Source organism: Bombus flavifrons, chromosome 1 (assembly GCF_040668555.2).
Source record: "Bombus flavifrons isolate JBK064 chromosome 1, iyBomFlav1_principal, whole genome shotgun sequence".
NCBI classification, from domain to species: domain Eukaryota; kingdom Metazoa; phylum Arthropoda; class Insecta; order Hymenoptera; family Apidae; genus Bombus; species Bombus flavifrons.
The window spans coordinates 10325020-10337406 of NC_138442.1; the positions used below are offsets into that span (position 1 = coordinate 10325020).

At 48.6% G+C, this 12387-nt stretch overlaps 1 protein-coding gene across 8 annotated transcripts in view; it reads right to left on the minus strand.

The window, feature by feature from the left end:
- The window catches only part of LOC138186321 (serine/threonine-protein phosphatase 4 regulatory subunit 1), a 148221-nt gene that overhangs the window by 95828 nt on the left and 40006 nt on the right, over positions 1–12387 (minus strand). Inside the window, exon 1 of one of the 8 annotated variants that reach the window (XM_069126129.1) lies at positions 105–3316. The exons of 6 other annotated variants lie outside the window; for them this stretch is intronic. In XM_069126129.1, the coding sequence (XP_068982230.1) occupies positions 105–213 (109 nt within the window). In that variant the 5' untranslated portion in view covers positions 214–3316. Of the gene's footprint in view, positions 1–104; positions 3317–12387 lie in introns of those variants that run through there. One more of the 8 variants, XM_069126174.1, reaches the window with a different exon arrangement.

Below are 12387 nucleotides of genomic sequence, written 5' to 3' on the forward strand. Positions count from 1 at the left end.
ACTTTTCTTTCTTTCTGTGTGTCCCGCTACTGCCCTCGGACGTCGAACTTTCCTCATCCCCACTTTTAGCGCGTCTTTAACCTCTTTCCATACGTATGACTTACGTTTTTGGTTCTTTTCCTCCTTTGTATTGTTGTCGTCCCGCGGCAGGAATTCACGAGGCCGCCACGCCGTAACGAATGCTGCCTGTACTTTCGCTCGGTCTCTCGTCATCTCTCGATCGGTCTGTTTACGACGATCCTTCACCTCGACACGTATTCCTTTCCTCGATGGCTTCGCGCACTTCCAATTATTCCATCGCGTCTCGATTCTTCCGCACGGGTTATCATACGGTAACCCCGGTCGCTGTCAAATTCTTTGTTACCGGCTGAACAAATTCCTCGTATACTGCGATTGATCATTCCTTTGTTATCGTCCTCGCGTTTATTCCCACGGGGGATTCCGCGATATCGCGTTCGTTCCATGTTCATCGCGCACAATACGTCGATGCGAGATACAATACGACCATACAAAATACTGTCGATTCTCACCGATTCGTCGATTGGCGCGCTTCTCTCGTGGTCGTGAAACGAGCAAACATACCGGTCGAGCGGACACGTTCCGTTCGCGTGTCGCCTCTCGTTGGTGTGTCACTGTATCGACGATCCTCCGCTGTGCGTGTCCCCCGTCACTGTCAATTTTCTGCGACTCGGCTCTGGATCGTGACGAAAGACGTCCCGAACGCGACAAGCAACTCGGTCGTGTACGAGAAAGTGCGCGTAACGCACGAGCGTCGCGAAGCTGTCGTCCGTGTATGTGTGAGAAAACATGTACTGACTCGCGTGCGCAGAAGCAAAGCGCACACGCGAGAGACGCAGTTTAAGCCTAAGGAGAGAGCGGCGGCGGTGGCGGCGGTTCTCTGGCTCTCGTATACTACACACTGGGTGGCCCGGGTTAGCGTACGGCGCAGTTAAAATGGCCGCGAGTATGTTGTTTTCTCTCTCTTCGTTCGTCGTGCTCTCCCGTCTCGTCTTTTTTCCTTTTCCTCTTGACGGCGAGATTCGTTGACACACGCGCTGCGACAGCGATGGCATCATCTCCGAGGATTACGGAGTTGCGTGATCGCGCGTCGTACGACGATCGTACGCGTGAAATCAGGAACGTGGCTGCGACATCGGTATTTTGTTGTCGACGTCGTGGTTGGCGGCGGAAGAAAGACATCGCGAAATCGGATAAACACCGCGATTCGCGATGACACTCGTAGCAGCAGGCACGCGCGAAGATCCGCGTGGGACTGTGCGCGCTAGCGTGAGTCCGACGCCGTGCACGTCGACACAACACACCGAACAAGATGCGACGCAAGAACGAACAGCGCCACGCTCGGCCGTCGCCGGAACTGCGAGGGTAAATAGCGCCCTGTTAAGGAGGGGAGGCAACGGGTGGGGTGGGGGTACTGGGGGAGCAGGGAGTCTCGCGTACCGAGCAGTGTACGGCCACGGCGAAGAGAGGGGCAGGGGGGAGGGCGAGGAGAACGGCGGTGACGGGCAAGGGAAGAAGAAATCGAGGGATAGAGACGGAGAGAAAGAGAGAAATAGAGCAGAGAGGCGGAGGGAGGAAGGGAGACATCTCAAGAGTGCGTCGGGCCAAGTGCGCGAGTGTCGTCACATCCGGTATTCGGGGTGGCGCTGTACTGGTCCGCTTCTCTGTATGCGTGCGCGATAAAAGCCCAATGTATACGCACGCTACATTTGTGCATGTGTGTGCGTGCGTGCGTACGAGAACGCACGGGGTGGAGCGAGAACAGCGTAACGTGACACAACATCGGTCCGTGCATCGTGTACACGGAAAATTATGTAGCACAGGTCGCTGGGATTCTACCGATATAGGCTGTCACGTGAGACGAGCATATGCCTCGTTTGGTCTCTTGAAAAATTCATTGCCCCTGCTGCTTCTGTTACGTTATCGCGCGGCGAACTTTAATGCACTTGGATGGTCATCGGTATACAACGAACGATGTGATTCCGAATGCCAAGCGTCCGTGAATCAGGCCCGGTCGGTAAACGAGCGCGCGCGCACGCGTGCCACGGAACGGATACGAGTGCAACGAATTCCACGCTATGCGGAAAATCATATTTTCTATGCCGCCGGTACTGTTACGTTGTTACGCGTGGACCTCTCGTTTCCGCTGCTCGAATACTCGGCATACTGAACGTCGTGTATCACGCTGTCATTAACGATTCAACTATGAAATGCGCGCGATGTTACGGAACTACTACCTGTTTCGTTAACCCAGTCATCTGTAATTCACGCCTGGAAGAAGCAATAACCGATCTTCCGAAAATATGCCTGACATTATACGTCTTAAAACGGAGTAGCGCGATATTGGCTCAATTAGAGACAATAACTGGCGAAGAATAGCGTACGGTCGTTCTAAAAGTAGCTCGAACATCGAGCGTCAAACGATATGCTCCCGATTAAACCGGGATAAATCGCGCAAGATACGTAGATATGGTTTAGCGTAGAGGAACATTGTAGAGAAACGCCTTCGCTCAGTACGTCCCTGATTGTTACGGAATAGAGACGCGGCAGAAATAGCACCGTTCGTCGACATTCCTTATAATCCAAGCGTCTGAACGCAGGGACACACAGAGAGATTGTGTAGGACACGATGCGCGCCAACGACGACGATTCGTTCCGCGTGTACGTCTTCGCGCGTCACTATACTTTCCGCTGTGTGTAAGTACATCGTCGCACGGAAATCCGCCGTCTGTGTAACATCGTCATCCGTATATGTACCGCTTGGTACATTCGGTTTTCTAGAAACTGCCGCACCAACATACTCGTATCAGCCAATTAGATTTGTTCGTGGCCTCTGAACTGGCAGTTGTGAGAACACGCGACTCGTTGAAAGCTTTCTTCCTCGTCGTGCGAACGACAAAGAGCCTCGCGCTCGTGACTCGCGTAACGTCGTCGACGATACCGTTTTCGGTCCCTTTGTTTCATCGCTGACACCGAACTGTCAATATATCGTGAAACTCGCGATAATGTATCGCGATCACGCTCAAATCCATACACTTACGTGAAACCGATTACGTTTCGACTCGAGCTCTAATTTCTGCCGTATCACCTTTTTATCTCGATCTCCCGTTTCCACGCCAGCGTTGCCCGACACTTACTATATACATCTATTTTCCTATTTTAATCGTAATCACTGTTCGCCAAACAACAAGAGGCGCCTTCGCGATCTTAACTGTAACTACGCAAACTTTCGCGGAACGCTAACCACGCGAATCGAGTATCACCGGCTGACTGACATAAAGACGAAAACCCGACGAACGTTTTGTTGTGTTATCGTTCGACACTGTCGAGGAACGACCTCGAACGGTCCGACATATATCCATATAAACGTACTTTACCTGCATGCACGTACAACAGTCGCCCACAGAGAAACGTACACGGGCACATGTTTAAGAGTCACGTGGCGGTTGACGTTGCGACGATGCAGCATTTCATTCACGACGATCGATTTCATTAGCGAAACGTCGACGTTCCGCCTCGGCGAAACCTTTGAATCGACCGACCACGTTCGCGTATCACGAAATAATTCCCCACCGACATATTGATTTATCTGGTCGTGCTCGTTTCAACCGATCATCGGCTACCGATGACGTGCGTCGATAACGAGCCACTGACGTTTAGTTCAGAGACGAAAAGCTGCGCGCGTATCATGGCTATCATTTTCCTGTTGCGTTTCTCCACGTTTATTCTCGCCCTCATCGTCGTCGTCGTCGTAGTCGTCGTTGAACGTCCCTCGGATCTTGTTTCTACGTAGATAGGTCACGTGACACGTGTGACGTCTATGTTGCAGTTTCTTCACGTGTTGCCGAACGTCACGCGTTGTTGCTACCGATTGTCGACCGACTATCTTTCGAACCTGAACAGACGCGCAGTGACGAGAGAGAAGGAGAGAAAGAGAGAGACAGGGAGAAAGAAGGTTGCGAAGGTAGCGCAAACAAGAAGAAAATGAGATTCATTGATGATGCATCGTGCACGCAAACGCTATATAACGCGGTATCCACGACAATGGAAAATAATAATGAACGTTTGAGTGACAAGCACCGTTTCATGTTAATTAATTCCACGACGCTATCAGGTTCGTATCGCTGTCGACTTTCGAGACGCTTCCGTGTTTTCCACGATTCGAACGTACTCTGGTGCACAAATATTTACTTCGAGCTACACGCAACTGCGCTATTATATCTTCATTGCATAAAATATTACGTTGTTCCTTTTCGCCAACGATAGACGAAAGGAATCGGCTTCTTCGAGTAGAGTTCTTTGAGATCGTCTCGGTGGAAATTTTCTATCAACCGCACGAGTCTGATCGTGGTATTAAAACTCGCGTGACAGATAGCAATTTTGTGTCCATTACGCGATTGAACGTTAAATTGGCATCGAGTAGGAAGCAATAAAACCAGATACGTATGACGCGTTATCAATGCGACGAATAAATCGCGTAAACGTGTCCCTGCCGTTTACTGCGCCTCCCAGGTCTGAATATGATATACTTTTAATTTTCGTTTACGACATCTCTTATCGATCGACAGAACGATGAAATCTTTGCCAGATAACATACACGGAACGTATGCGCGTTATCATATGGAAAATTAAACCGTTAATTTCCCGGGGTCGTCGAAAAAGTGATGCTCAAAGAAGAAGATGAGCAGTGGAACGAGAGATAGTGACGCGCGGATCAACGAGGTCTGAGACGTCAGACGAGGATCCGACGATTGCTCGTCGGAACTTTCGCGTAAACATGCTTTGAGATTACTTCCCTAACACTATCGAGGGAATTATCAATTAGAATTAATTAGCAATTAAGCCAGCCGGCGGACCAACTTGCCACGAGTTACCTCGTGCTACTTGCCTCGACGACGCTGCAAAGAGAGAGAAGCAGAGAAAGGGAGAGAGGGACTTTAGAGGAGTCGTCGGCACGGATCAACCCGGCAGCGCTCTCATTCAACTGGATTTTGCCTCGAGATTCGCTTAAGCACTCCTTACAATAATCGCTGAGAAATTGTCTGACGATACTCCCGGTTCTCCCTTTAACGAACCGTGAATACCAGCGCGACCGATCGATAGTACTGCACATTTGAAGAATTATAACGGAAACAGAGCGATCCGCGCGAAAGTCAGCCAGAAAGAGAGGAAAAAGAGGAGAATGTAATCTTGCATGACCTTTAACACGGAATTAATAACGCGATATTCGGTATGATGGCATTAGAAGTTTCTTTGTTTCGAAGCTGGCTGCAGATCTACGCATCGTCATTTGACGAAAGCTAAAATAGAGCAATTCACGAACGATCAAATTCCCATTAAATGGATCAAGGTAAAGTTCGCGCGAGATCGTCCGGTATTCGTCGCACAAGCATTCGAGTCATAATTTCTCATAGTGCAAAGAACCGGTTCCTACGTAGGCAGTATAAGTGACTCACGAATTTTCTCGAGATTCCACCACCGCGGTCATGTTCGTAAGAACGATTTCATAGACTCGATGAAAAAGCGATTCGCGGTATTACGTCCTTGTTGCCTGTTGACTGAGAAAACGGAAACCAATATCCCTGATTTGCGTACAATAAGGTCGTACGCTATAGCGGACGATGATGATTATGTATGATGACGTAATCGTCACTTCAGAGTCTTGTCATTCTAATGAATGGTGACGAAGATGAGGGCAATTTCCAAAGAGCAACATGATTCACAAATTTTCGACTGAGCTATTATCAATCGACGATAATAGCAGGCGTCTAGAGCACGACGATAGAACGAGTCTCGCGTAGGTGGAATTTTCATTCGCGAACTCTCGTGAATCATACTATAGCGGCAGTGTAGAAACGAATTGATAGTGTCGCGCTGACGTTCGTTTCTTATCTGCCAGATATATACCTCTTTCCTATTGTCGCGCAAACATTCTGTGATTCGAGGAACCACATACTTGTATGTCTCTTGATTATTAACAAATAGATCCTAGAACTTAGTAAACAGTAAGAACGCGGTAGTTTCCGATGAAAACGATAAAAAGAGGAGAAGAAAAAGACGAAAAAAGGGGGGGAAAAAGGAAAACGTGGAGCGGAATGAATAAAACGTTTCCGGCGAGAAGAGAGGAAGACTTTGAGAAAGAGCGAGAACACGCGAACAACAAGGAGAAAGAGGTCTTGAACTTGCTGCGAAGTCCCAAGAGGAAACTATTACTGCGCGCGGCGGTTATTCAAAGTGGGGTGGCACGATGGTGGCGATGGACTCTCGGTTCTCAGTGACACGAAGAAAGAAACACAAGCAGACGAAGAAAAGTCATGAACGGACGGAGAAGCAACGGAGGACGCCGGGGACACCCGGCAAAGAAAGAGCGAGAGAGGAAAGGGAGAGAGTATTTTTAGCGGTTACACATTGTTGTTGACTGCTTCTGGCGACATTGAACCGCGGGCTCGCGAGAGAGAGCAGCCTGTAAAGTAACGCAGCGGTGGCCTGCGCGCACGCTCCGCACGCACACGCGTGCTCCTCGCGAAAACATCTTTCGTGGGGTCGCAAAATATCTACCGGACCCGTGTACAACTAGCGCACGCAAAATTACAAGCGTTTCATACTTTGTCTAGACGTCTTTGTTCAAATTTCACGTTTACAACTACTTCAGTTCTCGTTTATATCTATATTTCATTTTGTTATATTATAATAACGATTCATCGTATGGATCGATTTGAAAAGGATTTGTTTTCTTGTTTGATACAAAAAAAGTTGGACACCGATGCAACTTAGAAATATCTAAAACATGGGAAGAATTGCTTTGTTCTCAACCATCGAGTTAAGATTCGTCAAACGTTTCTCTTATTACTTTATAACAAATACTACAAAAATAGAATTCATTTTCCTTGTCTCTTGAAAAATAGCTTTCTCACAATCGCGTCATTGTCCTTTCGCTATGACGACACGACGGACGTACTCTTTTCGCTCTCCATTTCGTGGCAGCTGCACGAATCTAAAATCCATTAGAAACGCAATGTACGTTTGTTATCGAATCGATATCGACGTATCGTGTAATTTTGGCTCGATTCTCTATTGCGTTTTCCGAGCTCCTAACCAGGCTGACTTTACACGATACGATTCACGCAGCTTGGCGAACCACGACCGTTTCCTCAGATAACGAATTCATTCACAAGCAGCGGCCACGATTCAAGCCAGCCCGCACTGGTTAACGAATCCGGCATGCGCTCTGAAATTCAACCGAAAGCTACGCGATAACCAGCCAACGCGACGAGGGAATCCAAGGCAAACGCTCCGGTTTTAAATTCTGTTCGTGAAAGGACAAGGAAAGTGTTCGTGTTGTCACAGGGTCTCGTTTCGCGTTTGCTCTTTGGTTTCCACTCGTAACGCTTCGATTGACGAGCTCGGGACGCATGAGTCAGGATCCCTAACGCGTTATTGGAATTTTTCCGAATCATCGGGCAAACGCGCGGTATTTTCTGCGCGAATTCTTTCGTCGCGAATCAACGCGCGCACGCGTCTCTCCCTTTTTCACTTTTCTTTTTCCGATCGGGAAACTTGGGCGCGAGAGAATTTCCTTTGTCGAGCGTCGAAGTCGCGACATGGGGCAAAAATTCCCCTCTCGCCCAATCTTTATTCTATTCTCGAGCACAATGCGTATTATCCGCGTATCATCGGCAAACTCTGACGTGTCTCTGATTTGTTTCTCTTTCCAGTAGTTCAAAGTTGTTGAATTTTAGTCGACCGTCAATCGGAAGTTACAAGAGACGCGAAAGAAACAGAACGATAAAGATCTACAGCTTCACATGGTCCAAACGTATCGTGCGTTTCTGCACAGAAAAATATCCACGATTCGTGCTGTTATTCTCTGTGTCTGGTTTTCACTCGTATCCCTTTACCCCGGCAATGTATACTATACGTGTAACGAGTATGCAAAAGATAACAGCACGTAAAAGAGGGAATATCACAGAGACGAGAAAAAAGCTAAAGATAGATAGGAATAAGGAATATCAAGGTGGGGAAAAGTGAGAGATTGGCAGCGATGCATCCGAAAATGATGCAACACCCACGCGCACAGTTCACACGCAAACACTTTCAAATTACTCGTCCGCGTTTCAGCTTTCACCGTAAAACAGATTCTACACGACGTGTAACGCGGTTAAATGAATTGCTCTCGTGATGCAAGGCGTTGCGATTAACAGAGGTATTCGCTAAGATAGGTGCAAATATTGAATGGATTATCAGCGAATAATAAGAGTCGCACGAAACGCGTTCAAACCGCTCTCGTACGATATCGTGTAGGCGTTTACGTGTATGCGTTCGTACACGCGTCATTCAAACAGTAATAAAATATTCCAAGAATGAAGGATATATTGCTATAGTAATAACACGTGTGAATGGTTACTCACGCCATACGCGCCGCTTCGGTGTATACACGATCTCGTTGCTTAGATAAACTTACCTGCAACAGAACGAAAAAGTCATTCATTAGCGGTCGAGCAGGGAGGACGATTAATGGTGTGCGAGCACACGCGTTATATTTTTAGCAAATCGGTGAAATTCTCGCGTTTCAGCCTTGCAATTAGCTCGTTAGTGTCGTGACCTCAGGTAACAGGAACGCATGCACCATCGGCGACCTACATCGCGTTCTTAAATCGCTCGATTTACACGATCTTGATCGCGACCGGGTCAGGGATATAAATACGTACTCGTTGAACGTTACTGCTTCATCGTATCCTCTGAGGGAGGAAGAAGGCCATTGGTAACACGACACGATTTATTAGGGCGGGTGAGGCTAGTCCTGACGCCATCGAGGAATAGACTTTTCCATCGCATTATCAGCGAGCCGGTTATTTGTACAGTTTTCTTTCGTGCATAGACGTCCGCATTCGCGGAAAGTGTCGATTTGGCAGAGGTCACCGTTGGCATGGCCCTTGTTGGAACGGGCCGCGCCAGATTGTCGCGATCAGGACAATGATCTCTGGGCTCGCTGGCTGCTACCCCAACCTAACACCCGAAGATCTTTCTGTCGATCCTACAAAAGCGTCACGAAACGCGTACGGTGCCGCACCACCTGGACCTTGAATTCATCTTAGCCCGCTTGGCTCTCTCTCTCTTTCTTCATCCCCATGCTGTTTTCTTTTCTTTTCTCTGTCGTTCGTGCCACATGCACGCGCATACACAAACAAGCGTTTGGCTCAGGGTGCTCCGCCTAAAGGGACCCGCATCTGCCACCTTGTGCCGCCGCGTGTTTCGCCGATATCTTGACTGGGGCGATAATTGCTCGCCCATCGTCGCGATCCTCATTGCGATTTATCCTCGTCAGTCTTTTGAAAAGTCGTTGATTTCAGTCACGTGAACCGCCGGTTAATTAAATGTCTGTCAAAAAAAAAAAATAACTAAAAAAGTGAAAACATCGTGGTCGTACGAACACCGACAGGTAGAAAGCACACGAGAGCTACGGTGTGCGTAGCGAAATACGTTCTCGATGGACGTTCTCGATGGTGTGTTCCAGGGGGGAGGGGGGTGGCAGGTGGTGGGCCAGGGTATTCAGGAATCCTCGAGACTCGAGAAACGTTTACGGGCGGCACGTTCGGTGTGCGTAACAGCTTGTAATTTATCTCTCTACTAGCATGGAAAATGAATAGATATTTGTCGGATAAGGAATATCGTTGTCTGTATCGGCAAAGACGTCGACGCCAAGTTTGTGTCGCGAAACACAGAGAAATAACTCGAGTGAAAGACACCACGCACGTAACGCGACATATTGTACGAGCATCGCGTAAATCCCAACTCTTGACACAGTTTTAAAATATCTGGTGCAAGAGAGGTGTAATCGCGTAGGTGGTTTGGCGGGAAACCACGGATTAATTTAAAACCGGCGGAAAAGAAGAGAAAGAATCAGGAGGATCGTAAACGAACGAGCAGCTTAACGTCGAGTGCTTCTAGGTGGTTGAAGGTGGTGAAATGAGCGAGGGATGGGCGAGGACGAGTGCACGGAGAAGAGAACGGGGAATGAGGAGGAGAAAGAGACGGCGAAAAAGGTAAAGAAAAAGGAGGATAGGATAAGACAGGATAAAAGAGAAAAAGAGAGGCGAAAAAAGGAAAGGCGAAGGCAGGGAGGCTTAAGCAGGGGGCAGCAGGTGATGCACCAGGTGGAGGACGACGGCGCGTGCGCCGTTTTGCCCCCCGCCTTCCGGTCACGTGCCTGAGCCTCAACCCCTCGCCCCCACCCAGCCTTCTCTTCGTAGAATTCTCTTTCGTTTCTCTTTCTTTCGTCTCCACTCTACAGGGAACTTATAACTCGGCACTTTAGACACCTTGATACGTCGATTCTTTCGGTCATTAATCGGCCAACTTTATCGTAACCATACTCTTTGTTACCGTAGCTGTCATTCACCAAAAGAACAATGTGAAATGCGGCGTTTTTCGAGAGAAGAGAATACTTCTTTTTCAAAATAAATAGAAGGGTAAACGTGTTGGCGAAAGAACGAAATTATTAGCACGGTTAATAGTGGACAACCCAAAGACGACAATCTCGCTTTACTACGCGTGCTTTGAAACGCCTTTTGTTTCTCTTCCTTCCGAGAGTTGGCGAAGCCGACAGATGTCAGAGAAACAGAGACAGAAAGCAGAGAAAGGTGTAGCGACAGTGTAGCACCGCTACTCCTAACAATCCTCCGTCCATTATCTTTTGTATTTATTTCACCAAACTTTTATTGCTTGTTCTTATCCGTCCGTCTCTTTTGCCCCGTTCTTTCTTTGGGTTCAGCCGCGAAGGCACGAAGGGCGAACGAACGGACAGGAAGTCAGATAACCATCGACCCTAGCCGCCTGCCGCCTTCAAGAACCGAGTGCTCTGTTTCAGAGATGCCTTGCTCTTCGGGGATTCTCGCCACTTACCGATTCGTCTTCACTGGTGAAAAATTATTTGACGGATGCAACGGTAAAAATACGCCACGTCGGCGGCCACCAATGACGCCAAATGTAGGTGATACCGGAAGGAGCAACCCTACCATGAATTTTCCTTTCTTTGAAAACAAACACGATGAAGAAGTAAAACAAACCAGGCAGAAGGAACGAGGGCAGACTAGTGGATGCCAGAGTTAAGATTATGCAATCCTTTAAAAGATAAACTAGTAGAAACAGGATCTGCGGCTGATGGTTTTATCTTGGTCCACGGAACCACGCGTGAGCCACCGAAAATTCGTGGAATGCTTAGAGCTGCAACTGCTGGACGAACGTGCGCTACACGCTGACCACAATGATACAACGCGCGTCTGTATCGGATGCTTGAATCTTTTTGTGCTTAGCTCGTGTCTAGCCGGCGAAAGATAATACTGTTTCGAGATAGAGTCTTTCGAGATAGAACGACGACGACTGATGCGCGTCGTTGTCCTTACGGTCGTTACGTCATGTAGATCCTTGGAAGTCACCCGAGCGTATGTTTTACCGACGCGCTTAGTTTCTTCGATCCGTCCACCTTCCGGTAGAACGTAGAAACGTATCTCGGTATAATCGAAGATTCTGAAAAAGAAAAGGCGAATCCAATTGAACGCCCCAGCGGGCGCTGTTTCGCTGGGACGCAACAGCGTTATTTTTTCCAAGGGGGTCGATAGGTCGAAAGTATTCCGAAAGAAGCCAATTCACCTTCTCGTGGCTTCTCGGTAAATATACTCGGCTCGTACGTGGCCGTGTGCATCTGTGTGCCCGGTGCATGGCCACGTGCCACGTGCGTGTCAGCTGCAATACGACGAGGAGTTTGGGTTCTTCTCGATCCCGCGTGTGCACGCGTAAAGGAAGCTGTCTATGGTCGGCCCTCCTTTGGCGATTTTATCGACGGGCCGAGACACCGGCGCACAACCCGCGACCAACGAGCTCCGGCCTCTGCACAGACCGAGAAGGAGAAAGGAAACGGAGAAGAAAAGAAAGGAAGAGAAAAGGCCGACACCGCGATCCACGACTACGTAACGTAGGTCGAAGAGAAGAAAGGGCGGAACAGGGTTCAGGAAACCGCTCGTATAGGAAAGCAGATATACGCACGGCACAGTTCTGACTACCTGCGCGGTCTAATCTAAATTTTTCGATCCCACCACCCAGTGGCGGGTAGCACCCCGCAGCGGAACACGCGCGGGGATGGAGGCGATCCAGCAAGAAAAAGGTGTACAATGCTACGAAATCACTTCATCGAAAGCCTCGGCAGATGCTACCACGAGGTGTGCACGTTGTGTTGTGCAGGCTCGGAGAAAGGGAGCGAGCGCCGTGCATCTCCTGCCTCTTTTTTTTACTCTCTTTCGTCCTTCCCCTCTCTTTCCGTGGCACACGCTTGCGGCTGGAAACCGGGGAAAAAATGCATTAATTTCCCTGCGC